Below are 27,680 nucleotides of genomic sequence, written 5' to 3'. Positions count from 1 at the left end.
TTTGGGCGCTGCCGGCTGTGTGTGCCCCAGGCTGCCAAGCGTTCCTTTGGGAGGGGGAGGAGAGGCTGCAAGGAGTGAGAGACGAGCGCTTAGGCAGAGAAGGGAGGGGGGAAAGGGAGGGGAAGCCGGCCCGGGGAGGAGGAGAGAGGCGAGGAGGCGGCTCCGGCAGCGCACGGCGGCGGCGGCGGCGGCGCGGAGGGCTTGGACTGGGAGGCCAGAGCTCGGCTGGGCAGCGGGAGAGGAGGAGCCTCAGGAACTGCAGCTCTGCCAGCTTGGGCCGAGCCTAGAGACATCGGCCTGGCTGGTCCCCGCCAGCCGCAGGTGGGAAGGGGCTGGGATGGAGGGCGCGGGTCTCCCGGCTAGCGGCTGAGGCTGAGCCGCGGGGCTGTCTCCTCCCCCTCTGTTCCGTAGACAGAGGCTGAGCATGGAGCTGTCCCCCCGCAGCCCTCCCGAGATGCTGCAGTCGGATTGCCCGTCGGCCCTGGAGCTGAAGTCAGCCCCCAGCAAGAAGATGTGGATTAAGCTTCGGTCTCTGTGAGTCCCCGGGCAGGGGAGTTGGGGGAAGGGATCTTAGGGAGCCTGGAAAGGTGGGGGATAGCCGGAGCCGGGCCGGTGGATTCTCTCGGGCACACATGTTGGCAGGTGAGAGGAAATAAGCTGCCCTGACACGCGTGGCCAGACGACATGTGCAAGGCATAGGCATGTGCGGAGCAAGCCGGCCGGTTGGAGCGGGTTTAGGAGTTGCAGAGCTAACGATGTGCCTGCGGACCCCCCGGGTGACACATGCAGCGCAGAGAGGCGGCACAATATTTGCGGTGTGGCAGGGCCGCGGACGGGCAGCATTCGGGAGGTGCCAGGCTGACTCACACGTATCCATGTGCAGGGGTGTGCAGATGTGAGACACATCACATGTGTGTGCATGACTGTCCCAGGGTCACAGAGGTGTGTGTAGAGTGATTGCACACCGATGCAGCTCTACTGCCTGGGGATACTTGTGCTAACCTGTGGGCCATATGTATCTCGACTGGGATTGGTGGTTTCCGCCTCCTGCATCCAACGGGGGTGGGGGGTGGGGGGGAGGGAGGGGATGGGCCGGGGCGGGGCACCCCATACCTGAGCTGCTCACCTCTCTGCCTATTAATAATGGGGGACCCATCTGGGATCTAGAGAAGAGGTGGAACCCCTACCTGCGATCTGGAGGAGGAGGGGTGGAGCCCCTACCTGGGAGCCGGGGTGGTGGTGAAGAGAGATTTGTTGACAGGGGCAAGGTAACTGTCAAAGCCTTTTTGCTGCTGTAGGGTCTCCCAAGGATCTCCAAGCACATTTAGGCATCTTTTCTTATTGTTGCAGGAAGAGGGCATGTGGGGAGGAATAAATGGGAAAGGGGTGGACTCCGGTGTCCCATACTCCAGTTCCAGGGAAGGAAAGGAACTTTTCTTCCTGCTCATCAGAGAAGGAGAGGATTGAGTCAAAGACAAGCCATGCATCATGTTTAGCTCCCTGTCAGCGGCCATCGGGTAATCTCCGCAGTCTGTTGATTCTTAACCAGAGCTAGGGAAGTGCTCCTCTCCCTGCTAAGACTTTCCATGGCCCTAGGAAAGAGGCTGCAGATGTTTGGTGAGGAAATACAGGAAACACAGCCTCCAAACCCAGGTCCTCACCAGCATTCTCAATGGTGAGCACTGAAGCTTTTCATTTCTGGGCTCTGGCAGAGGGAGAGATGGGGGTAGAATATGGATAGATGTTTATGATTGTGTTTTTTAAAAAGCCTTCACCTGTGGTGATAAGATGACGCCTTTATATTGGGCCCGTGGGTCTGATTTACACACTAGCTGCTTAGAGAGGCCTTAGGGAGAATGGAGGCATAGTGGGCAACAAACGTGCCGTAGTGGAATCCAAATATGCTTCCCGGTCCCCTCCTTTGCTGTCTCTGACCAAATGCAATTTGCGGGCTCCATGAAGTGCAGCCTTGGAATGAGGTTCTGGGATGAAGAAATGGAAAACCGGATTGAACTGGTTTTTGTTGGGAGGAACACTGGGTGATTCTTGACAGAAAACACTGCTCTGTTAACAGGAACTAAGCTGGGAAGAAGGGTAGGTAGGGAAGTGGTCAAAAGGTAAAGAAGGGCCCACAGGGTCTATAAGTGGCAGAATTCAAGGTGTCCCAGGATGCTTCCCCACAGCACTAGTGGTTCATCCTGTACTTCCCTCGCCTCCGTTCCAGGTAAGGGACGCTGCAAATGAGCAGGTTCTACCATTTCACTCTCTCCCACACCTTGCTAACCACAGGTCTTTTCTGGAAGCAAATTGCTATTTCTTCCTTTAGTGTGAGAAGTGGTCAATCGCAAGAGAAGAGGAGCCTCACAAGGAGGCACTGAAACCCAGGGAAAGAAGAGAGTGGAGGCAGCTGCCCCTACGGAGTGTGTTGGCTGAGATGTCCTTACAGGAGATCACTGTGGACAAGAATCATTAATCTTATTGATGAGACTGTTCCGGTTTTCACTCACTCCAGCAATCTGGTCCTTGAGAGTGCTAGCTACATGTAATAACGTACCCAGAAAAGTACCATCTCCTCAATGTTAATTACCAGGAATAGATTCCCAGTCTCACTTTTTCAAAGCAGAGGCAAGTCTTGATATCAAGTTAGATCCCAAGTTGATAGCTTACTAGATTTGGCCCTGTTTGAATATTGGGCAGGGGTGTGTGCTTTGCCAATCAGATGAAGGGAAATAAAAGGATTTAGGACTTTTGCTTGGTAGGAGAGGGAAACAACTCTCAGGGTCGAGTGGTTTCTGAAGAGGTGAGCAAAGAGGGCATTTCTTCCTTTAAATGGAAATAGAACCTCACCCTCACCCCCAGTCACCACTGTCCCCAAATAGGCCTGGGTGGGAAGGGGCTATTTAGTCTGGAAATAGGTAGATGGATGTGATTATCTCAGGACTAGATACTGAACAGAAATGAAGACAGATGGAGTATATAGATTCCCATGCTCAACATATCCTAGCTCCCCCCCTCCCCCCACGACCCTTTTCATTTCTAATCTGGGACATCAAGATTCTCTTTCGGGAACCTGGGCCTGGTGTTTTTTTCCTCTGGTTAAAAAAGCCCATAGGAATATAATTGTCCAGGGCAATTTCTTCTTGGGAAGGGCATCCATCCAGGAATTCTGCTTCCCGTACTAGCACTCTGCCAAAGCTAAATTCAGAATCTGGAGCATATTAGCTGGAGAGACTCTAAGTGTGGGATTTCACCTCTACCTAGCAGGAAGATTTTCCTACCTAAGCAGACTTATAGGCTGAGGCTTGAGAGGGGCTGAGACAGGCATTTCAGGGATGATGGGTTGGCCAGGTGAGTTTCAGCATCTCTAACCTTAAGATGGAGGACTGGACTTGCCTACCCACCCTTCTCTGAGACCAGAGGGCCTTGAGGAGTGTGGGGAAGGGCCAGTAGAAGTTGAAAGGGTTTTCGGTGTCTTTTGTGAAACAAGAAAAGCTATGAGCAGAGATTGGTTTGCCATCCTTAGCTCATTCATTCATTTAACAATTATTAATTGAGTGCCCCCGTGGGGCAGGTGATGTGCTGGATGCTGGGCATATAGTGGTGGACAAAATGGACTCAGTCCCTGATTCTGCGGAGCTTGTAATATGGATCAACTCCAACAGATGGAGTGGAGAGTAGAGAAGGCCTCCTGCTCCTTGTTTTGCCACACCCATCCAAGTGGTAAAATTCAACCATTCTGGCATCTGCCTCACATTTTCCTTTGGGGGGGTTACCTACACAGGAAAAGCACATATATGATTTCTCTCTCTCCCTCTCCCAGGATAGTACAACATCACTCTCTTCTCTCTGCTCCAGTTCCTCCTGGAATTTCACAGACAGAACTTCCCTCTTCCTTGGGATAGTATAGACACAATCCCTTTCTATTCTCCTTTCTCCACATGGTGTACACTCAGGCTCCCATGGTCTAGACCCAATGTCCTAAGCTGTGGTTCAAGGTCATTTCAGGGGACCTGGAGCAAAGACCCAGCTGGGGATTATTTTTGCCCATCTTTGTTTCATCAGAGTCAGTGTGGGACCCAGAACATAATAGGCACTCAAAAATTGCTCTTAAATAAAGGAACGAACAAATGAGTTAATGAATATACCTGTATATGTCACAGAGCCCAGTTCTGTCTCTGATTGTGTTTTGCGTGTGTTCCTGTGTGTAGTGGGTGAGGGGAGTAGGCATGGGGATGGAAGAAAGGGAGAGGTTGTTTTTGTTGTTGCTTTTAGAGGGTGATGTTCAAAAAGTGTGGTCCTCTCTTTTTTTTTTTTTAATTTGTTTATTTTATGTATTTATTTTTGGCTGCGTTGGGTCTTCGTTGCTGCGCGCGGGCCTTCTCTAGTTGCGGCGTGTGGGCTTCTCATTGCGGCGGCCTCTCTTGTTGCAGAGCACAGGCTGTAGGCATGTGGGCTTCAGCAGTTGTGGCATGCAGGCTCAGTAGTCGTGGCACACGGGCTTAGTTGCTCCGCGGCATGTGGGATCCTCCCGGACCAGGGCTGGAACCCCTGTCCCCTGCATTGGCAGGCGGACTCTCAACCACTCTGCCACCATGGGAGCCCTGGTCCTCTCTTTTGAGGACCTCAGACCAGAGTCTGGAACTGAAGGAGTTACAGAGAGGATACAGAAACAATCTGGATATATGAACGAGATGTATCAGGATGAAATTGTGAATGCCTGACGTGTATACATATGAATCTGGGTAAAGGTTGATGTGAGTGACAAGGACATTTGGTGGAGTGTGAGCTCCATGACAATGTCTGTTTTTATGTTTCTAAATGGCATGTGTGGTAATAAATATGTTGGGATAATAAACACGCGCTTACCTGAACACCTGAAATTGTCCTATGTATGAATGAGATGATGTACGTGAGTGTGTGTATAGGTAATGGGATAATATGTATGTGTGATCTGGTGTATGTATCTGTGACACACCCACATTTTGGACAATTCTGGGGAGATCAAATGCACAGGAGGAAGCAGCCCAGGGACTGGACTGGGTGCCTCACTGATTTATCCCACCTTTTGTCTTCATTTTATATATGACCCATGGACTGATCTTCTGTGGCTCTGTTTTGAAAACTGTGCTGCTGTCCTTTCTCTGCATATGGCTGTGGAGCTGCCATGAAGACTGCAGGATAAACTGGCTCCCTGGACCTCTGGAGAAAAAGGAGCATCATTTCTCCCAGGCCTTGGCGGGAATGATTTTTAGTGTCTTCCTCCCTGGATTGGCCCTTCTTCCTTTATATTCAACCATGGCAAAGGGAATCTCTCCTCCCTGGGTTTTATATCCCCCTCTATTGTCTTGAATGAGGCAGCTATTGCCCCCACCAGCTTTGTCTTGAATGAGGCATCCCTCGATGGTAGAGGGTGGAAAACACCTGCAGTAAGGTGAAGGGGCGGTGCAGAGATACGGGAACTCAAATTTAGACCAAGGGGAGAACTTCACAAACCTCTGGTCAGAACAGGTGGCTGGAGGGGACCGGGGACCGGAGTGGTGGCAGTGGAAGAGCAGAGGGAATATTGGGAGACTTGAGCTCGAGTTCTTGTTTCCACTCTGCCAAGTATTAGCTGCATGACCTTGAAGTCATATAATCTCTGCGTCTCTGTTCTTTATTTGGTAGCGTCCATATGAAAGTGGCTGTTAAATGATAAAGTCTGAAGTTCTTTCAGCATGGGAGCGCTTGCTGTGTGAAGAGGCAGCAGAATGGGAATAAATGGGTGGCCATTGGCTTGGATGGGGAGAAAATAAAGACTCAAGAGGCAAGAATATGAATGACTTAATAGGTTCGAGTCCTGGTGTCTGGGACCTGATTTGGAAGAGTCTTGCTGATGAGTGGTTGTCTGGAGGGGGTGAGGCAGGTGACTGAGGCAGGGGGTGAGGCAGGTGACTGAGCTTAGAGAATAGAAGGCTGGGTGGGATGGGAAGAGGGCTGTCCCACAAAGGGTGTGGGCCCCTGAGGTCAAAAGAAAAGAGAGAAACTTACTCCTGGTCATCTCTTTCTGATTGGTCAAACTAGAAGTGGATGGAGCAATTTTAAGTTTTGGTGGGTGTGGGCAGCCTAGGGACTGCGTTGGTGAGTTCCTGAGCATTGGAGGAATTCCCCTCTGGCATTTATCCTAAGTCTGTAGGCCTGGGGGTGATATGACCAGGTATGACACACCCTATTCTAGAGAATCTCTAAAGTCCCTTAGAACCCAAAAGCACTCTGCTTGCCTGGGAGCCCCAGGAGGCCGGTTAAAAAAGGCAGAGGAGATCCCACGTTTGAGGTTGCCACTTAGCACTTTTGCCAGGAGGAGGGTGAAGTAGGTTGGGGATGATGCTATGGGACTGGAAGGCCAGGTGACAGACTCAGGAAGCTTGGATGTCTCTAGACCCTTTCCACCCGCCTCCAGTCCAGGGAGCTCCTGAAGTCAATGCAGTGAGGGGTTGTGTCTCATCTCCTCCTCTTCATTTTTCTGACTATTCCCATCAGACTGGGATGGAGGAGCCGGGAACCTTGAAACAGATCTTTCCCTCTTTTCTGGGTCTTTACGGGGATCATCGAGGATTTGTTTGCAGCTTCTCTGCTCCCTCTGCTTTCCTCTTCTTTGATTCTTCCTGCAGCCTTTCCTCTGCCCCTTCCCTCCTTTGTTCCCATCTCTTTCTGGTTTCTCTTTCTGTGCTGGGCTCTATTCTGCTCTTCTCTCTTGTCCCTCTTCCTCCCTCTCTTGGTCAGGAGCCAGGACCCCCCCACCCCCCATCCCCCACCGGCTCAGGTGTTGTTGCGGTGATTGCGGTGATGGTCCAGGGCAAGTTGGCTGCAGGCACCCTTTGGGGCCGCCTGATGAGTCCAGCCTCAACTCCTGTATTCTGCAAGGCCTTTCTTCTGCCATCTCAGTGACCTCATCCTCCCAGCTCCTCTGGGGAGGAAGCCAGGTAATTGCCTTTGGATCTCAGGGGGCTGATTTTCGCAGGTATGGAAGTTGAGTAGCTATTTTCCAACTCTCTTCAGGACAGCAGCAGAGAAAGGGGGACAGAACCAGGGCAGCAGGTGGGCTGCAGGTGAGACCACTGGGAGACCGGTCTCCCAGTTGTTATATAATGAGATTGTCCCCTAAGGGAGGAAGACTTAATGGTCTGCGAGAACTGGGGGAGAATCCTGGGAACAGTGAGTGGGGCAAAGATGGGACTCGAGGGGGAAGAAGGGCTACTGAGAAGGGAAAAGGAGAAAAGCGAGTTGTGATCCATTCATTGCAGGAAGGTCCCTAGTGCCAGTGTTCTCGCCCCTCTGTCTCCCATGCCCCCCGTCCTGCAGCTGCTCCCCTCCCCTCAGTTCCAGTGGCATCCTCTCCCTCTCTGGCAAGAAAACAGCAGGTTAGGATATGCTTCGGCATCCCAGACCTGGCAGAGGTCCACTGAGGGAGCTGGGATGGGGTTTTGGTGGAGAAGCAGGCTTGGGGGAGAAAGGGCATATCCAGGGAGAGGCCTGGGGGCTCAGGGCTGGGAGAAAAGCTAGAAAGGGGGTACTCAGGTGGTACTGTTGTTGATTCCGCAGCTGCAGTGGGTAGTCAGACTTGCAGATAATTACAGTGGCTGCAGCGGGATCAGCCTGCCAGTTGGTGTTGGCACCATTTAGGATGGGAAGGGAGCTTGGCTTCCAGGGGACTTAATGATTCTCTGGCAGGCAGGACCTGGGGACAAGAGAAGCTTCTTTCCTTCCTATTCCTTGGCTTCTCTGCTCCCCTGTTTATGATCTCTTGATCATCTAACTTGGCACCATCCGCCTAGTTCTCTCCTCTGCGCCCACCTTGTTTGGAAACTTCTCGGGGCCTGGGTTGAGTGAGCACACGTGCCAACAGTATTATCGGGCTCCCTAAATTCCAACCGTCTCTCTACAAGCAGTAGCTTTAGAAATTCCCATCTGAAAGAAATATAATTAATCAAATTGCACCAGACTCACCCCAAAGACTTCTTTGTCCTGCCCATTCTCTTCCTTTCTGTTCTTCTTTGTAATGCCAAGAAAATGCTGTTGTTTTCATTGCAGCAAGATGGACTAAAGATAGATATGCAGGAGAACTTCCTGGAAATTTCATGGAGGTTAGAATGTAACCTTCCTACGGTAAAGAAGAAAGCCACCCTCCTCCTTTAAAGCATCAGGTTAGGGCTAAGTTGGGGGAAGCAGTGAACCAGTCAGAAAGATAAACTCCAACCAGGGACTCGAGACCCAGGCGTCCTACTTCCCTAGTGCCTCCAACCCAGGCAGTGACTCTGAGAACCATAATGTGTTACAGAGGGGGAGACTGATGCCCAGAAACAGTTGGTGAGGTGGGGGGCAGGGCTGAGACCAGACTCAAATCCTGCTGATTCACAATCTAGAGCTGCTCCCGTCACACTGGCAGTCAGTACCTTGCCAAGCTTCCAACTCACTCTCCCAACCCAGGCGCCCTTCAATGTCTGTCAGGTCCCCCGGAAGCAGGGAATCTGCTGGGAACATCTGTTGGGATGTGGTTTGGAGGCCCGGTGGGGAGATCCGTGCTCAGGAGGTTAATGAGCAGAATTAAATAGTGCAGGGATGGCGAAGAGGAGTGAGCGAGTGAGCCAGAGACGGGGTCCTCCTGGGTGGGATCCTGGGAGCCTCCTCTCAGGCTACCCTTCCCCTGACCTTCTTGCCCACCCCTCCTATTTCCTCCCTCTTTCAAGGGCTGAAGCCTGAGGGAGACGGGATTCATTTGTGTGCTGGGCAGGCAGCTGGGGTATCTGGGTTCTTATTAGTCTGGCCTGAGGCTCCAGCTGCTTAGATTACCCCTGCCTCAGCGGATCTGAGCTGTGCTGGGCTGTTGCTAGGAACACCTGTTAGAAAGGGCTTCTGGTCAGGAGGCGTAGTGGGGGAGTTGCCTTCAGACACACGTGGGGTGTGAGCCGACCACTCCCCCTCTTCTTCAGTGTTTCCCAGACCTTCTTCAGCAGCGCTTTTCAAGTGTCCTTTCTTTCCTTCCCTGCCCCCTTAATACCTCCTGCCCCTCTCCCTCATCTCCCTCCACCCTCCTGGCTCCTGTCCTTCCCCCACTACCCACCAGCTTTCCCCAAGCCCTGCTCAATTCTCCCTCGACCCTCCCTCCATCCAGCTCCTCTGTTCAGTACCTGGAGATCTCTCACCACCGCTGCCATGTCAACCTGAGGCTTGCCGCCTCCCGGGATGGCACCCCAGCTCTGTCACCAGGGGGGCTATTTTTATCTCTGGAGCCACCCCCGCCACTGTGCCCAGCCAGCTGCCAGAACTGGGGCTGCCTGTATAGCAGTGGGAAGCCAGGGGAGTGAGGGGAGCGGCAGTACTTGGGTAAGGTGGGGATCTGGTTGTTCCTAGTCTCTGGAGCTCCATGCTGTGCATGTCCCCAGCTTCCGCTTCTGCTGCTTCCCTGGTCCCTGGAATAAGGAGCCAGGGAGGAGACCCAGACATCTGGAATGGTGGTGGCGGGGAGACTGGGCTTTTCCACATCAGGGGCCCTGGGTACAAGGGTGGGCACGGGGAACTTTGTTCATGGAGGAGTTGTAATGAACCTTGCTGAACTAACTAAAATAAAAACTAAATAGTATTTTTTTGCATTTATGCATCACTTTATAGTTCCCAGGGTGCTCTCATATGATCTCATTTGATCCTTGTGAGAATTCTATGAAGCGTGTACTTACCCATTTTACAGACAAGGAAACTGGAGCCCAGGGTGTCTTGTCCAAGGTCACACATAGTGCTGAAGTCCAGGCAAAATCTCCTGATTTTAATTCATATCCTTTTTCTATTGGATTTAGATTATTTCTTTGATTTTTTTCAATTTCTGAGATTTTTGGAGCCTTTAGATCAGCCGGGTAATTCCTTCCCCAACACCCCTCCACCCACTCCCCCTCACACCCCTCTTCTCTGACCACAGGCAGAGGCTCCTATGCTTTGCTCATCCCCTATTCCAGCTCCTGTTCTTCAGTGCAGGTGGGGAATGGTGGGGATGGACCAGGGAGGGAGGCATTATAGTTGGGCTCCTTGCTATTTTAAAACTACATTTAAGGGCTGAAGGAAACTTCATGCTGGGATCATCACATCTATGCCCTGCCTCCCATCCAGGGAACAGTCTCCTTAGCTCAGACAGAGGTAGAGTGTGGCATGTGTATATATGTGTGGGTGAGTGGATACGTGTGAAAAAAATTTTTTCCCAGGAAGGGATGGTGGTTGATCAATATCCTTTCTAATTAGGAACCGTTGATAATAGGCTGGGATGAGCAAGTACGGGGTGCACGCTGGGATGATGCAGCATGTATGCACGTGGGGTGATGTGGTAAGCCGTTATTTGTCCAACAATCTTTGGTTCTACTGGGCAAGAGAGCAGAGGGATGGACAAGACATCCTCTCTAGAGCTTTTCTAGTCTAAGAAATCTCTACCTTTCCGTAGGATGGTTGAGGTTAGTGCCTACTTGGCTCAGGGGGCTGGGCCTGGAGTCAGGTGAGGGAGGGGAGCTGGCTTGGGTTGGTGTTTGCTGGTGTACCACCTGCCCCCACTCCCACCCCATCTGTATCTCTCCAAGAGAGCTTGTCTACAGAGCAGGCTGAATAACTTGTCCCTCATCCTCTGGGTGGCAGTTCTAGGTCTCTGACTCTGGGTCTAGTTTTTTCTCTCTAAAAACACTATCTAGCGCACCGGCCGCGCTGCATGGCTACCAGGAGTTCACTAGAACACAACTTTGTAGACATTTAGCCTGCATTGCTGCTTCTTGCTGCTGCTGAAGCCCGCTTCCGCTGGTCCCAGTAATTTCCCAAACTTCATTTGTTTATAAGCCTTCAAGGCTATGGCACAGTGACAAGGTATTTTGATTTCTCCCTGCTTTTGGTGGGGAGGGGTGCGAGGCGGGGTGTGTGCGGGGGTGTGGAGCAAGACTTCCCGTCACAAAATCCTGGCTCTTGGCCCGTTTCCTTTCTTTTCTCTTTCTCCTGTCATCCTCATCCCCACGTTACCCCCAGCCCTAGGACGTAGATCAAAGAGACTGTAATCGAGCGGAACTCTCTTCACTCGCTGCGTTTGGCTTCACTCCGGCTCTCCTCCTTAGCCCCGCCTCGCCCCTCCGCTGACCAATCGCGGCCCCAATGCACTTGTATTGGTGACGTCACCCCACAGCCAATCCGGAGGCGGGCTGGAGCTGTATGCGCACTTCGCGCCGCAGAGGCCGGGTTCTTTTCTTCCTAACCTGAGCGAGAGCGGAGCCAGGAGGAGAAAGAGGGGTCTTGGTTCCCAGGCACTTTCTAGGCTATCCCATCACTTCCCTTCTCCCTCTGCGCTGGATTGAGCTCTCTCCAGTTAATTCACGGTTATTCCCCAGTCCCCGTTTTACAGATGAGGAAACTGGGGCTGGGAGTATTAAAGAAACTTGCCCAGCCTCTCGGTTTCGATGAGCAAGTCCTTCTGACTTTCAGTCACTACTTGGGCGGGGGCTTCCCTCCCTGTTGAGCGGATCTCTGGGTAAGGATCCCTGGATCCCTAGCTTTAGCGAGCCCCTCTCCTGCAGTTCCTAGTTCTCTTCCGGTCTTGCTTCCATACTTTCAGGTGGGTTAAAGCTCATTTTGAAGAATGGCCCCGGAAAAAGACCCTGGGAGGGAGCCGAATCTGCCTTAGCCTCGCTGAGGGGTCTTGCAGGGCCCTTTCCCTTCACTACAGACTTCCTCTCATGGACAAATTCCGGATGGTTCCCTGTCCCTGCACCCTTAAGCCTCCTGCTAACCCTTTCCTTCTCCCCAAAGAGGAGCCCCACCTCCTCAGAGCAAGGGGCTGGCCTGTACTATTTCTGTCCTCTCTGGGATTCTTCTGAGAACAGATTCTTGTTTTCAGTCTGATTCAAATGTGAAACTTTTCCTGCGGCCTCTCACCCACTTGCTGTGGGCTGGTCTCTCCCTCATCACTCCTTCCTCCAGCCAGGCTCCTCCTGTTCTCCTCCTCCAAATTCTCTCTGGTCAGTCACTTTTGCTGAGACCTGGAGGAGGAAGTCAGGGGCCCAAGAGGGAGCCATTCCCCTCAGGGGCCCAGGGGGCCCGGGGGCAGCATTTTGATACTTTGAAGTAGGAAACTTTGATTCCCATGGCAAGCCCTGTTCCTGTGCCGAGGCGCCACCTCCAGGGCCCCATCCTCAGGTAGGCGCCAGGGATGAGGAGGGGGGAGGGGAGGAGGGGGACAGGCTGCTGTGGGTCTAGTTTGGTGGAGGGGAGGGATCAAGACCTGACAGCCCCATATGCTCTGTGTGTGTGTGTGTGTGTTAGCAGGGGCAGGTGACTTGGCAGTGTTTCCCCTCTTTCTCTCCTTCCTGACCCCCAGCATCATTTAGGACCTCATATTCCTCCAGTATCTCCTCATCTGGTTTTAAAACCTCCAGAGGGAAATAGGATTCTTCTCTCAATTCCCAGCCTCTTAGCTTGAGGCTGCCCTGTCCTAAGCCCTCTACTTACAGTGATCTTTCAGGGAGTGTGGGTGCTGGAAGTAGTGGCAGGGGCCTTCGGAAATTGTCAGATCATCCGATGGGGGCTGGAGAAGCTGCACTCTTCTGGGGCGTTGGGATTATTACTGCTCAGAGCCCCCTTTTCCAGCTGGCTGCCTAGAGCTGAGAGAGACTGGGGCCTCCAGCAGTCAGGACCTGAGGCTTTCCCGTCGTGGTATGAGGACTGAAGATAAAGGAGAAAGAAGTGGTGGTGGTGAACCAGGGCTAGGAGTGGAGTGGAAGGACTGTTGGGAAGCTTCCAGGCTTCGCCAGGCCAGGAAGTGTCGTGGGGAGACACGTGGGGAGAATTATGTAACTTCAGGAGGGATCCTTCCAGCTGCCGGAGTCCAGGTCCCTTCCTTGGCCTCCCCATTTGTCAAATTTATTCTTTAATCTTTCTTTTCCTCCCTCCCCGCCTCCTTCTGGTATCTGGATCGTGTTGGGTTCAGATTTCAACAGGAGCTATACAAGAGCTCCTGGACAACATCGAGAGGTGGAGATGGGAGGAACTTGGAGGGAGGGGTGCGTTGAAAGCCAGCCTACAACCGCACTCTGCTTCCCAAGCCCTGAGATCTCAATTGGGAGTGCAGATAGCCCCCGACCTGATTAATCTGCTCCCTTTCCCTTTTATTGTTTAATGAACATTTAGCGAGCATGTACTGTGTGCTCTGGGCGCAGCAGCCAGGATAGAAAAGTCACTGTCAGTGTCATCAAGACACCTCCAGTTTCCTGGGGGTCTGGTGGTGTCTGCAGACACCATCACCCCAGGAAGCCTGGACGACTGACCCTGAAGGAGCTGTGACGCAGTGGGGTCCAGCCTCGCTTTTGGTGTTTGGGACACAGTTAAGCTCCAGTAGAGTGAGTTGTAAGCTTGCCGACCTGAGTGAGATTGACAAGTTGTGTGACCTCGGACGCGTCTTATAACCTCCCCCATGAGGAGACTGTGAGGCTCAAGTCAGGTCTGTAATTATAAAGGAGAGATCACGGTCATTATCTAATGACCGTGAAATACTCATTTCCTCTGTTAGGGGGCTTCCTAATTACCAGCCTCCATCCAAACTAGGCTCACTCTTCTCCACCTGGACTTGGGATCAAGAAGGCAGGTAGGTGCTTGTTGGACTTGAAGGGAGTGAGGCGTGAGCTGGGCCAGCATGATGCTGGTCAGTTAATTCCAATTCAACTCATGTTTAAAGAGCCTCGTTTTATGTGCCAGGCCTTTCACATACATTCTTTCATTTACTCCTCTTATTAACAGGTGGTTTACTATTATCCTCACTATTTAACAGATGAAGGAATTGAAGCTTGAAAATAAAGGTTCTCAAACTTTAGTGTGAATGAGAATTATCTGGGATGTTTGTTAAAAATGCAGATCCCTGGACCCAAACTTCAGAAATTCTGGTTCAGTAGGTGTGCAGTGAGGCCCAGAATCTAAAATTTTCACAAGTATCCCAGGTGATTCAGGTGCAGTGGTCTACAGGCCACACTTTGATAGACACTGATGAAGAATTAGTGACTTGCCCGGGACTCAGAGCCAGGAAGTGAAAGGTCTGCATCCAGGAGTCCTGCCTCCCAGAGTTGTGCTGGGAGCTTGGGTTTCTGCATTGGAAATAGGGGCAGCACTGCCTTCCCTCCTCCCTCTCTCCCTCCCTCTAGGCCCATTTTGAAGACAAAAGGAGATAATGTAGGAGAAAGCCCTTTTTAAAATGTAGAGCGGGCAGCATTGTCAGAGATTATGCAAATAAATGCAAATGAGCACCCATGGGCTTGGCTGTTCACTTGGGAGCTTGTGCTGGGATGTGGGTTTCCCTAGGTGGCTCAAGAAAGAACTTTGGTGGTGGGCATATTGACCCCTAGTGGGCAGAGTTTTCCGCTGTAAAAGGGGCTGATCGAAATGGAAGACTGGGGCTGGGATTGGGAAGAGATGGGACCAGAGGCCTTTTTTTCTTCCTGGGTTGTGTGTCCCCAGAGTTGAGGGTCCCTGGCCATGGGGACTGACCAGGAGAGGGAAGCTGTGTGCCCCAATGGCAGAGTGTATCTCTTTCCTCTGTGATCTCTGGTCAGTTCTCAGTTGCTCCTTTCCAGCCCATTGACTGGAAAGCCTTTTTTTAAAAAATTAATTAATTAATTTATGGCTGCGTTGGGTCTTCATTGCTGCGCGCGGGCTTTCTCTAGTTGCGGCGAGTGGGGGGTGGGGTGCTACTCTTCGTTGCGGTGCGTGGGCTTCTCATTGCAGTGGCTTCTCTTGTTGCAGAGCACGGGCCCTAGGTGTGTAGGCTTCAGTAGTTGTGGCTCGTGGGCTCTAGAGTGCAGGCTCAGTAGTTGTGGCGCACGGGCGCGCACGGGCTTAGTTGCTCTGCGGCATGTGGGATCTTCCCGGACCGGGGCTCGAACCCGTGTCCCCTGCATCGGCAGGCGGATTCTTAACCACTGCACCACCAGGGAAGCCCCCTGGAAAGCATTTTATGTTGTCAGCCTCTATTCCTCCTCCCTAATGAAGCCTGAGCTGGGGCTGAGCTTTACTGAACCCGGACTCTTTCTTGTGGAACCACCTACTCTTTCCACGTGGAGATGGTGCAGCAGGAAGGCTGGAAGTGATATTTGAAGATAGCCCACCGAGGAGGCTGCAGTGCCACCCTCCAGCTTCCTTCCCCACCCATTTTTCCCCTTTCCCTTCTGCCCCATTTGTATTCAGACCTGTCTTTGGCCAGGACTGCTGGTCCCTGAGGTGAGAGTTGGCCAGTGACGCTTCCTGGGGCTGGCTATTCTGAACGCCCCTATTCCAAAGCTGCTGAGACCCCGGGATTCTAGAGCTGCTTCTGTTCAGGAATGCCATTGTTCTCCGTCCCCCCCACCCCCACCCCGGCATCCCTGGTAATCGATGCTAATTTCAGCCTCCAGTCCCTGACTCATTCTCTTCTCCTCCCTGACTCATAGGGTGACCTTGGGATTCTGAAGCCCCTCTCAGTGGGGAACTGTGCCGGCCACCATTTCACACCATCTTGGTTTTAGGTGGGATGGGGTGGGGCAGGGCTGGGGGAAGGAGCCAGAGGGGAATGTTTCATCGCTTTCTTTAAAATCACCATCTAAAGTCAGAGAGCTCTGTTTGCTTTGTGACTGCCTGGGCTGGACTCAGGCAGTCACAAACCAGACTTTTAAGAAGCCTCCCTGTTAATCCCCCGGAATTCATGAGGGCAAAATATTGTTCCTTCAGGCAAAGCATCCCGTAAGTGAGACCTCCAACCCCACCCTCCCCACTTTGGCTCTGTGGGAAGCTGCCATGGGGCAGAGGTAGGGGATGGGTACAGTCCCCCTTGGCCAGAGGTTCTCTCTGGAGTGGCACTGGGGAGGCAGGGGTTAACCCTGCTTTGTCCTGGTTGATGGATTCTGGAATCATAATCGATTAGCTCTGCCGGGATGGAGTGAGGCCAGGCGAAAGACCAATTCAGATTGGTCTTTGTTCTGTGTCTTTGCCATCCCTGCCAGAGACAGCGGGGCTGTGGACATGTACCCCCTCCCCGCCAAGACGAAGAGACATAATGAAAGAATGCTGAGGGCTCCCAAAGCCCTCTCTTAGGGGGAAATAAGCAGTTTCAGCTCTTGGTTATTCAGACTATGAAACAGCTCATCCCCAAAACATCACCCCGGGAGCTTGTACCTGCCTAATTCTGCTGGGCCCTGGGCACTCTAAACAAGAGTTTTCAGGAAACACTGACTAAAAGGGGGGCGTTGAGAGGTCAGAGAGGGTGGGGACCATGGAAGAGCCTGAGATTTAACTTTGGGGGCTAGGTAAACTTAGTAAGGCAGTGGCAATGGCCTGTGATGAAAAACATTAGCTGCTGTTATATTTTAAATTCTTTTTTTAAAAATTAATTAATTTGTTCATTTATTTTTGGCTGCATTGGGTCTTTGTTGCTGCACGTGGGTTTTCTCTAGTTGCGGCGAGCGGGGGCTACTCTTCGTTGCGGTGCGTGGGCTTCTCAGTGTGGTGGCTTCTCTTGTTGCGGAGCGTGGGCTCTAGGTGCACGGGCTTCAGTAGTTGTGGCACGCGGGCTCAGTAGTTGTGGCGCATGGGCTTAGTTGCTCCACAGCATGTGGGATCTTCCCGGACCAGGGCTTTTTTTAAAAAAATAAATTTATTTATTTATTTATTTATTTTTGGCTATGTTGGGTCTTTGTTGTGGTGCGCGGGCTTCTCATTGTCGTGGCTTCTCTTGTTGGGAAGCACAGGCTCTAGACGCACAGGCTTCAGTAGTTGTGGCTTGCAGGCTCTAGAGCGCAGGCTCAGTAGTTGTGGCACATGGGCTTAGCTACTCCGTGGCATGTGGGATCTTCCCAGACCAGGGATCGAACCTGTGCCCCCTGCATTGGCAGGCAGATTCTTAACCACTCTGCCACCAGGGAAGCCCAGCTGCTTTTATTCTATTAGAAAGATTAATGGGTTATGGAAGACTGAGGCTGTTTCTGTAAAATGCATCCTATTAGAGGTATCCTGTTCTCTTGACAAGGTCCAGCGCCTAAGCAGGTTATCTGTACCCGGGCCCCTACAGGCTGCGCTACATGGTGAAGCAGTTGGAGAATGGGGAGGTAAACATTGAGGAGCTGAAGCAAAACCTGGAGTACACAGCTTCCCTGCTGGAGGCCGTCTACATAAATGAGACGCGGTGAGAGTGGTGACATGGGGCTGCGGGGAGAAACTCACACACAGAGGAGAAAGATACCAGACAGACACAGTGATTCAGGGAGGGCCGGGGAGTCAGACAGGAGCCTGACCCAGCCAGAGCAGGGAGGAGGGGTGGGAGGGCAGATAGATCTATAGGTAGAAATATCGGCAGAGGTACAGGCATAGAGTCGCAGAGACAGAGACAAACACAGACATCAAGAAGAGAACACTGTTCCAGAGCTGGAAGGGACCTTAAAGCTCATCTAGTCCTAACCTTCTTCCCAGTGCGGAGGCCTTCCAGACCTGCGCGCCCTGGATGGGAGCCACTGGTCACACATGGCTGTGGGGCTTGAAACATGGCAAGTGTGAATTGAGATGTATGTGTATGTAAAATACATGCTGGATTTCAAAAGATTTTGAAAGAATGTCAACTATCTCATTAATATTTTTATATTGATTCCACATTGGAATGATAGTACTTTGCGTGTATTAGGTTAAAGAAACGTTATCATTAAAATGGATTTCACCTGTTTTTTTAACCTTTGAATGTGGCTACTAGACAATTGAAAGTAACTTATACGTGGCTTGCATTTTATTTCTGGAGGACACTGCTGCTGGCCTGTAGCATCCTCGATGGGTGGTATCCATTCCACTGTCTGCTTGAATACTTCCAAAGTTGGGGTGCTCACTACCTCGCATAGTGACCTGTTTCATTATTGGAGACATCAGATAGAGAAACAGAAGTAAAAAGACTTAGCGAAAGAAAGGAAAGGGAGGGTCAGAGAAGGGAGAGAGCTGGTGTGAGAGTTTCCAAGGTGTGGCTGGGCCCGGGCCTCTAGGCTGTGGAAGCACCTGCCGTCTTTCCTCTGTGACTCCCCTCCTGGGGCTTCAGGCAAATCTTGGACACAGAGGATGAGCTGCAGGAGCTGCGGTCTGACGCGGTGCCTTCGGAGGTGCGGGACTGGCTGGCCTCCACCTTCACCCAGCAGGCCCGGGCCAAAGGCCGCCGAGCAGAGGAGAAGCCCAAGTTCCGGAGCATCGTGCACGCGGTGCAGGCTGGGATCTTCGTGGAACGGTGAGCTCACCCACGCCCTGCCAGCTTCTACCCCTAGCTGTGTCCCTCGTTCCCAGCCACCCTCGTCTTCCAGGACCCCACTGTACCACCAGCCCCACATGCCCACGGCCTATCCGCACAGCCCCGCCTGATCCGACCCCATTCCCAGACCTCACACCTGGGCTCCTTTTCGTTCTTCTCCCTCAGGATGTTCCGGAGAACGTACACCTCTGTGGGCCCCACCTATTCCACTGTGGTCCTCAACTGTCTCAAGGTGATCCCAGGGGTTTCAGGCAAGAGGAGAAGCTTGGAGGGGGGTGGAACAGTCCTTGGGACTTTCAGACGCTTTACGGGATGAATTTTGCCTTCCCTTTTAACTGTTGTTTCCATATTCCTCAAAACAACTTTTCCCCACTCAAGAGGCACACTCCTGACTTCTTGTCACTCCCCTACTGAATGATATCTGGGAAGAAAGAGGCCTATTTACCACTTCTTTGTTTTCCTGCTTCCCAAGCCTCTGTAATCATTGGGAAGTCCTCCTTGAAGTCTCCCTGCAGCCCTCGCTGCTGCAGGAGATGTCCCCCTTGGGAGTCTCCCTGCCTAGTTCCTTGTTTCTCCACAGAACCTGGATCTCTGGTGCTTTGATGTCTTCTCCTTGAACCGGGCATCTGATGACCACGCACTGAGGACCATTGTTTTTCAGTTGCTGACTCGGCACAACCTCATCAGCCGCTTTAAGGTTGGGCAGCATCCTATCCCTGCCTCTGGGTAGGATTCTCTACTCCCACCACCCTGTTCTCAAAGAGTCCCAACAAGCAGCAGATTCCACAGGCTCCCTGGCTCCGTCTCACTGTCAAGGAAGTCGCCCCCTGCACACCCCAGTCTAGCCTTTCCTTCACTTGCTGCAGTCCCAGCCTCTGGCTTCATGTATTGCTTTCTAGGGGAAGATTCTAGCCCTGAAACTGGCCAGCCTAGGATTCTGCACTCTCGCCCTTTGCTCTGTCCCCTAACTTGTCCTCTCCAGGCTGGCTGCAAGTTCAGCTCCCTGTTTCAGCCCTCCTGCCCCTGTCCATGGACGCTGGAGGCTTAGAGGTCAGAAGCTCTCAGCTGGTGCCCTGCAGGACTAGTGTCTCTCCACTTGTTTCGGGGGGGCCTCTCCCTCCCCTCCCCCTCCAGCTCTAGTCTCTGTCCAAGGAATTTTAGGGAGACGGTCAGCTCTTGGCCAAGGCTACGTAGGGCTGTAGGAGGGGAGGGAGGGTGTGAACTCGATTTGCTGTTCAGCTTGGCTGGCCAGGAAGTGTACAGGATTAATGTCCTCTTCAGATCCTGTGCCAGGAGGGAGGGTCTTTTGAGAACAGGGGCCGGTTAAAGATCACTTGCACGTGGAAAAACCACACTTGGAAGTGGAGGGTGAGGGGGGCTGAGGAGTCGCCATGGGGATATTTGGCGAGCACTTGGGTGAGGCGTTAGGGTGGAGGAGAACATGTGTGTTCTGAGGGGTTTGGCGGGGGGTCAAAGGAGTCCAGCTGGAGGGCCCCTCCCAGAGGGCTCTGGGAGGTAACCCGGCCACCTGTGCCTCCACTTCACTGTAACAGACTATTGGTGTGTGAGAGCCTTTCCTCGACCTTTGACTCCTCCCTTTACAACTCCCAAGGGGTTTCCAGAACGTCCCTGAGATGCTCAGCTGAGATTTTCTTCAGTGCCTCCCCGAGCCCTGTTCTGCAGTTGCGTTTTCTTCTTCTTTCCAATCCTGCCCTCTCCAGGACGGAGAACAGCAGGCTCTTATTTTTCCTAAGACTTTTCCCAGCTCGTGTTTCTCCAGACTGGTTCTCAGGCTTACTCCAGACACCAAGTTCTCCCACAGGTGCTTCCTCACCCGGAAGGACTGGTTCCGGGGAACTCCGAGAGTAACTGCATCACGTTGGGTTTGGCCTCGCCCCAGCCCACCTTGCTCCAAGGCAGTTAGAGAGAGAGGAGCCTTCTTGCTCTAGTAGTAGAGACCCCCTTGGAGCTGCCCTTTTCAAGCTCCACATTCCCTTCCTGGGTACCCAGCCCCTCCCATGCTCCTCCCCTTCCCTTCCCTTCCTCCAGGGACACCATGGCAACACAAAAGCAAGGGCGGTTGTCGTGGAAACAGTCCTTTAAAATTCCCTGAATTTGGGGCACAGCCCTCCAGGGGTTGGGGCGGGGGACGTTAGGGTCCGACTGACTAGTGGCACATCCTCTGTTGTCTCGTCACTACTGCGCATCTCTACAGAAGCTTCCTCAAGTCCTGAACCCCGCTCTCCTTGCAGCCTCAGAGATCTAGGGACAGGTACAGACACCAGCCCCGCCCTCTGGGAACCTTGGGCCTTTGAAGGAAGCAAACGTACCCCAGGGCACATGCAGAGACCGAGACAGGATTGAGACAGGATTGAATAGCCCGCGCGCAGCCCGACAGACCTCTGGTTCCTGGTGCTTGGGTGTGTGTGTGTGTGTGTGGTGGTCGAAGGGTGGGGAAAGGCTTCTCAGAGGAGGGGGTGATCCACATCTGGCTAGAGGGGCCTCTCCGGGTCATCTTATTCTTTCGTTTGCTTCTGAGCCCCTCTCCATGGTATTGGCTTGGGGATGGGGTAAAATGGTTGGAAGGTAGGAGGGAAACTTGACTTCCTCTTCTGAAAAATCTCCAGGGAAATAATAATAATTATAGCTACTCTCTAGAGAACACTTACTAAGTGCCTTGTGCTTATCTCATTAAATTCAAGGTAGGTGGTATTATCTTCATTCTGCAGTTAAGCATCTGAGGCACAGGAAGGCACGTGACTTGCACAAGGTCACACAGCCAGCAGGTGGTAGAGCAGGATGTGAACCCAGGTTCACCCGACTGCAGAGCCAGCACTCTCCTATGCCCTGTTGCCTTCCAAAGAATGGGCCTTGCTGACCTCCGTCTTCGGCCGCCTGCCATTCCCGCACATCCGCCACAAATCTCGATTTCCTCCGTCCTATTGCAGATTCCCACTGTGTTTTTGATGACTTTCCTGGATGCCTTGGAGACAGGTTATGGGAAGTACAAGAACCCTTACCATAACCAGATCCATGCAGCTGATGTTACACAGACGGTCCATTGCTTCTTGCTCCGCACAGGGATGGTGGTAGGTGCCCTGGAAATCAGTCTTCTGTGACTCAGGGTCTTACGGCTGCAGAACCGGGAAGTCTAGACTTTACTCCCATTTCCTCTTTTCTCTCTTTGGTTCCTCTCCTTTGGCATCCCAGAGTCTTTACAGATTCAGATTGGGCTTACTCACTCTAGAGTATTCCTGGGTGGACCGTAACTTCATGGGCAGCGCTGGGGATGTGTGCCGGGATGTGATGGGAATGTTGCTGGTTGGGATGGAGGAAGGTCTTTGGCCATTCTGGGAGCTGAGAAACGTGGCTGCATTAGCCCAAGAGCTGGCCTCGAAGAATGGAAGGGCTGGGCTGAGCAGTCCTGCCTGTGTGTGGAGGTCTTTGGGCAGTGGCCGGCAGGGGGTCCGCCCCCTCTCATCATCTGTCTCTTTCTCCCAGCACTGCCTGTCGGAGATCGAGGTCCTGGCCATCATCTTTGCTGCAGCCATCCACGACTATGAGCACACTGGCACTACCAACAGCTTCCACATCCAGACCAAGTGAGGGGTGGGGACGTGGCAGGGGCAGGAGGGGCCGAGTGGACGTGCAGAGGGCCGGACACGGTGACTTGGGCTTTGCAGGTCAGAATGCGCCATCCTGTACAATGATCGCTCAGTGCTGGAGAATCACCACATCAGCTCTGTTTTCCGAATAATGCAGGACGACGAGATGAACATTTTCATCAACCTCACCAAGGATGAGTTTGTGTGAGCAGAAGCCAGGAGTGGGCATCCCTAGGGACCCCCTCACCCCAACCCTCTTTCCCCACTTCCCGGAACTCCTGCCTAGCAGTGCTGATCAATACTTGGGTTCTGTCCTTTCAGAGAGCTGCGGGCCCTGGTCATCGAGATGGTGTTGGCCACAGACATGTCCTGCCATTTCCAGCAATTGAAGTCCATGAAGACGGCCTTGCAGCAGCTGGAAAGGTGAGATATGGTGGGGTGTGGCTGGGCATAGGCCAGAGTGAGGTGTGTGTGAATTGGGGGGGGGCATCCGCATGGGTAAAGGGTGTGACAAGTCTTTACCCGGATATAGAAACTCTCCTGGCTCCAGGAATCTGAGTGTATCTCGTCTATGTGATGTGTACAGCCCAGGCAGCCCGTCTACTGGAGAGCGCTTGGGCTGGGGGTCTGAGATGGGCGTTCTCAGGGCAGCTTCAGGTCAGGCTTACTCCAACTCTTTGGACTCATTTCTGTATCTGGGAAATGTGAAAATGTAATGCCTCCTTCCACAATAGCTTGCCACCAGTTCCTACTCTCATAGGGCTACTGGGAGAGTCATGTGAGGTTAAAAAAAAAAAAAAGCACAGAAGAAATGCCATAATTACATCTAATGTTGCTTAAAAGTGGGTGGGAGTATATAAATGTAAGGGAGAACAGACTGTGTTTGTGTGCTCTGAAGGTGTGTGTTAAAAATTGTATGGTGTCGGACTTCCCTGGTGGCGCAGTGGTTGAGAGTCCGCCTGCCGATGCAGGGGACACGGGTTCGTGCCCCGGTCCAGGAAGATCCTACATGCCGCGGAGTGGCTGGGCCCGTGAGCCATGGCCGCTGAGCCTGCACGTCCGGAGCCTGTGCTCCGCAACAGGAGAGGCTGCAGCAGTGAGAGGCCCGCGTACCACAAAAAAAAAATAAAAATTGTATGGTGTCTGGGTGTGAGAGAGTGTGCAGTGTCAGAGCGTGTCATTGTTGGGAAATAATAATAATAATTATTATTATAGATTACATCTACCGAGCACTTACTAGGTGCCAGACACTCTTCTAAATACTTATATGCTGTATGTCATTTAATTCTCAGAACAACTCTATGTGGCAGATTCTGTTATTATTTCCACTTAGGATTGAGGAGAATGAAATATGTAAATTTTAAGTAACTCACTCTTTGTCACAGCTAGTGTGTGATAGGTATGTGGGGATTCGAACCCAGGCCCTTTGATTCTGAGAGCCTGGGCTGCTTCCTATACATATGTAAGTGTGTGTGTGTGTGTGTGTGTGTGTGTGTGTGTGTGTGTGTGTGTGTGTGTGTGTGTGTGTGTGTGTGTCTAGCCTCACAGGGTGTTTGAAGTTTGATCTGAGAGAGGGCTTGTGATGGGAAGTTAGGAATGGTCCAGGCTTCCTTCCCCTAGAAGATCAGTCTCCGTCCCCTTGCCATCTGCCCCAACAGGATTGATAAGCCCAAGGCCCTGTCTCTACTGCTCCATGCTGCTGACATCAGCCACCCAACCAAGCAGTGGTCGGTTCACAGCCGCTGGACCAAGGCCCTCATGGAGGAATTCTTCCGCCAGGTATGAGGCCTCTTTGCCTGCCCCCGCCCCCGCCCATGGGGCCTTCTCTCCCCTTTGTTCTCCAAGTTCCCTGTTCCTACTCCAGTCCTCATTCAGTGGCCTGCAGCTGCCAACCTGATCCCAAACCCATGGGATATAATGTCATCTCCGAAAAGCTTAACAGTAATCGCTGGCAGTGGCATTTGCATGCCACTCATTTCCAGGTCCAAGGCACAGAGATCCCTCTTCTCCCCCGGCAGCCCCTTCTACCCCCAGCTGCACCTTGATCTGGTAGACTGAGGTGCTTCCCCGCCCTGTCTGCTCCCCTAGGGTGACAAAGAGGCAGAGCTGGGCCTGCCCTTTTCTCCGCTCTGTGACCGCACTTCCACTCTCGTGGCACAGTCCCAGATTGGTGAGTGTCCCTTCCCGCAGGGAGGAGAGAGTTGCGAAGGCTAAAGGATGCTGGCTGGGCCGGGTCAGGACCTCTCCAAGTCCACCTCCTTCAAAGCCATTCTTCCCGTAGCAGCAAGCCCGCCGTGCTAGAGCATGGGGTCCTGGGGTGGAGTTCTCTGGGGTCGTAAAGACATCATCGCAAAGGCTGCCCCCACTGGGAACTTTTCAGCCCCAGGTGACCCTGTTTTACGTGCAGCCGGGGGCACGGCTGTGCCGGCCATATCCTCTGCCCGGGCCCCCAGGTCAGATGGCTCCATTGTGTTACCCCTGCACTGCAGGTTTCATTGACTTCATCGTGGAACCCACGTTCTCTGTGCTGACTGATGTGGCCGAGAAGAGTGTCCAGCCCATGGGGGAGGAAGACTCCAAGTCTAAAACCCAGCCCAGGTGAGGGTGGCCGCAGCAGCCGGGGGCCCACAGAGAGCACTGACTCCCAGGGAGGAGGTACAGGCGGGCGTGGAGAAGCAGGCGACTCCAAAAGTGGGAGCCCCTCTACTGCGAGTCACACACAGGGGCGGAAGGATGGGGGGCAGGCAGTGTGGTCTGCACCTCTGTTCCCTCCACCGTATTTGTATCTCTCCCATTAGCTCTGTCTTTATTGCCTTTCTGCTAATCTGCTTTTATTTTCCTTCTAGGAGGAGGGAAGGTGTGGAGAGGGATGGGGACTGCGGGTACCTAGCAGAGGGAAAAGAGGACAAGGATGAGGGTGCCTGAGCCTACTGGTCTTCTACCCCCTCCACTCCGAGGGCTGTGAAGATGGCTCTGGGGTGGGCAGGGCCTGACCTCGCAATGTTGGGGTCCGGCTTTTAGCTTCCAGTGGCGCCAGCCTTCTCTGGATGTGGAAGTGGGAGACCCCAACCCCGACGTGGTCAGCTTCCGCTCTACCTGGATCAAATACATTCAGGAGAACAAGCAGAAATGGAAGGAACGGGCGGCAAGCGGTGGGTCCATTGGGAGGACGAGGCCTTGTGGGGAGGGTGGCTGCTGTAGCAGTAGCGGGTCCCTTTTCCTTAAGCCCGTAAGCCCTTCCTCAAGCAACCCTTTGTCTGACTCCTTCCCTGAGTTGGGAAAGGGAACTGACTAGGCTGCAGTAAGATCACAGGAACGACTGACTGGCCGACTGGCCTGGACCGTTCTAGAATGCGGACCTGAGAGAGGATAGGGACAGCCACAGGCCACGACCTGAGGGACCCCATGCACACTGCGGCTCGTCAGTGGTCCCCTGTGGATGTGGTGACCTGGTGGCCCCGGCTGGGGCAGCTCTTCCTTAACGTGGGAGTTGAGGGCTGTGCCTTTTAGCAAGGTTGGAGAGGCTCTCCCCAGGTAGGCGTGGGTTGGATGTAGCTCAGCTGGAAGGAAGGGGGATGTGTGAGAATCCCTTACTTGTCTCCACATATTCCTTGGGTTTGGGGGAAACATACTGCTTGGTCTGGTCCCAGCTTCCTTCCTGCCCCTTTGCAGGCGTCACCAACCAGATGTCCATTGACGAGCTGTCCCCCTGTGAGGAAGAGGCGCCAGCCTCCCCCGCCGAAGATGAACACAACCAGAACGGGAATCTGGACTAGCCTGGGGCTGGCCCAGGTGAGCCTGTCGCGGCAGACAGGGCGGGGCTTAAGGTTCTGCAGGGAGCTGGGCCAGCGGGGTGTGCCACAGCCCTCTTTGAAGGGTCCTCTCTGGGGTTCAGTGGATGCAAGGTGGTCCTTCCCTCTTTCCCAGCAGGGATATGGAGGAAGTGAGCACACAGACTCGAGCGGGGCCTGAGTGGAGAGCAGAGTCCTCCCACCTGCAGGAAGAGAGGAGTGGGCTGAGCAGCTCCTTTGTGAGGGCCTGGGGAGAGGCGGCAGTCAGGGCCCAAGGCTCCGGGAGGTCAGCTGGGCATGACTTTCAATCCAGCCCCGCTCGCGCCCTGGCTGAGCTCCTTCTGCAGGGCCTTTTTTGCTCAACTGTAAGCGGGACTGAGTGGGGATCCGGTGGGACCCGAGGAAGGTAAGTCAGGCTGGAGATGAAGGAGGAGGTCAGAGCACCGAGGTGTCTCCTCTTCCCCCAGGTCCTCACCGAGTCCAAAGTGTTCGATGTCGTCAGCACCACCCATCGGGACTGGCTCCCCCATCTGCTCCAAGGGAGCATGGACATCAAGGAACAGACACCCCACCCGAAGGACAGATGCCAGAGATTGCGGGATTGGGGAAAGGGCCTGTCCCCACCCGACACCCATTGGGGCGCACTTTAATCTCCCGGCGGCAAGACTGGGGAACTTCAGGCTCCCAGTGGTCACTGTGTCCATCCCCCCCCGCCTCTGGACTCTCCCTATGGCCAGATGGTCGGCTGGAGGGGAGCTTCCTGGAGGCTTCCCAGGGCCTGCGGGGGAGGGTTGGAGATGCCAGCCCCCTGGGTCCTCCCGCATCCTTCTTGACTCCAAGTTTCTAAGCAATACATTTTGGGGGTTTCCTCAGCCCCCACCCCAGACCTTAGCTGGCAGGTCTGGGTCCCCCTTTTCCTCCCCTGGGAAGGGCTGGAATAGGATAGGAAGCTGGGGGTTTTCAGAGCCCTATGTGAGGGTAGGGGAGTGGGCTCCTTCAGGGCATGGTACCTTTCTAGGGCCTGGGAATGGGGGGCATCCTCTTTACCCCAGACCTGCACTGCTTCAGTCCCATCCCCAGCCCAGACCCTGCAATCTTCCCTCTCTCCCATTCTGCAATGGTGACTGGGGGAAGAGGAGCCATTGCCACCAGGGGCTGAGAGGAGGCCTTTCCTGGGGTGGCCAAGGACTCGGGACTGGTCTAGGCCCCTGGGGCTTGTCATCTGCCCTGGCTGAGTCCTGAACCCTTTGCCTCCTTCCTCTCCCCTGGGGCTGGGAGGCTCCCATCCGACCAATGTCTGTACAGTGCTTTGAAGTCTCCCCAGCAAAGCACCTTCAGGATACATCCTACGGGCACAGGAGGGGAGAGCTGGGTTGGGGTCAAGGGCGCATGGGGAGGGTGAGGTGTAACCCAGTAATCCTGTGTTGCTGACAGAGAGGGTCCGTCCCCCTCCTAGCCCCGGCCCAAGAGGCCCCTCCCCAGGACAAGTGGGGAGTGGCGGGTGGAAGGCAGACGGGCAGGGGCTCAGGACTGCTGCTCTCATGTCCTCTGGAGAGAGCCCAGCCAGGCCCCTGCCCCTTCCTCTCCTCAGGCTCCTCTCACCCGGCTTTGTCCCAGGAAGGGCCCAAGTCCAGGTGACTGCCCTCCTCCTTTCTTGTACCAACCATGCATTTGTACAGTGGGCCCTGTTCCTGTGAAGTCATATCCATGGTCTCTTAGACCTGCCACCTGCCACTTGTCCCTCCTACCCCACCCTGAGTGGGGCAGAGACGCATGAGACTCACCCCCCACCCTTGGTCTCCCAGAATCCTGCTATAGCCAGAGATCAATAAAGAAGGGAGACCTGGCCTGGCTGTGTGTGTTGTTTGTCGGGTGAAAGTGCACTGGGCATCTTCACGTGCACTGTCTCTTCAAGCTGATGAAACCCTGGTGCGGTGTTCATCCTGTTATATATGGAGGCCCAGAGAGGTGAGGTCTTGCCTGAGGTGCACAGCAAGGGTG

The 27,680-nt window shown here is 53.4% G+C and overlaps 1 protein-coding gene and 1 long non-coding RNA gene across 9 annotated transcripts; one reads left to right on the top strand and one right to left on the bottom strand.

Moving 5' to 3' along the window:
• Nucleotides 1–165: 165 nt before the first annotated feature.
• PDE1B (phosphodiesterase 1B) lies at nucleotides 166–27,534 on the top strand. Of its 8 annotated transcripts, XM_033866535.2 has the most exons (16): nucleotides 168–321; nucleotides 412–534; nucleotides 17,075–17,188; nucleotides 18,080–18,262; nucleotides 18,449–18,515; nucleotides 18,864–18,980; nucleotides 21,232–21,372; nucleotides 21,785–21,885; nucleotides 21,967–22,092; nucleotides 22,210–22,311; nucleotides 23,547–23,667; nucleotides 23,977–24,058; nucleotides 24,378–24,486; nucleotides 24,910–25,040; nucleotides 25,561–25,680; nucleotides 26,147–27,534. In XM_033866535.2, exons 2-15 carry the CDS (start codon nucleotides 425–427, stop codon nucleotides 25,662–25,664), a joined length of 1,608 nt encoding a protein of 535 aa, XP_033722426.1. In that variant the 5' UTR covers nucleotides 168–321; nucleotides 412–424; the 3' UTR covers nucleotides 25,665–25,680; nucleotides 26,147–27,534. The 8 variants fall into 8 exon arrangements, 7 of the variants coding, with proteins under 7 accessions (XP_033722426.1, XP_033722427.1, XP_073644649.1 ...); XR_012324366.1 differs by lacking the exon at nucleotides 26,147–27,534 and having other exon boundaries at nucleotides 166–321; nucleotides 24,735–25,040; nucleotides 25,561–25,580; XM_033866536.2 differs by lacking the exons at nucleotides 168–321; nucleotides 412–534 and adding an exon at nucleotides 11,627–12,186 and having other exon boundaries at nucleotides 26,147–27,533.
• On the bottom strand, nucleotides 10,815–15,277 carry LOC141275868 (uncharacterized). The gene is made up of 3 exons (XR_012324368.1): nucleotides 15,222–15,277; nucleotides 12,499–12,711; nucleotides 10,815–11,249 (listed from the first exon to the last, which is right to left on the bottom strand). It is a non-coding gene; the product is annotated as an uncharacterized lncRNA (long non-coding RNA).
• Nucleotides 27,535–27,680: the final 146 nt, after the last annotated feature.

Source organism: Tursiops truncatus, chromosome 11 (assembly GCF_011762595.2).
Source record: "Tursiops truncatus isolate mTurTru1 chromosome 11, mTurTru1.mat.Y, whole genome shotgun sequence".
NCBI classification, from domain to species: Eukaryota; Metazoa; Chordata; class Mammalia; order Artiodactyla; family Delphinidae; genus Tursiops; species Tursiops truncatus.
This window is presented reverse-complemented; position numbering and strand designations above follow the sequence as displayed.

Excerpts from the sequence above, each read along its gene's own strand:
- PDE1B (XM_033866535.2), top strand. The coding sequence starts at position 425 with ATGGAGCTGTCCCCCCGCAGCCCTCCCGAGATGCTGCAGTCGGATTGC. Across the intron at positions 535-17,074 it reads TGGATTAAGCTTCGGTCTCT|GCTGCGCTACATGGTGAAGC; the intron begins GTGAGTCCCCGG and ends GGGCCCCTACAG. Across the intron at positions 23,668-23,976 it reads TGGAGGAATTCTTCCGCCAG|GGTGACAAAGAGGCAGAGCT; the intron begins GTATGAGGCCTC and ends CTGCTCCCCTAG.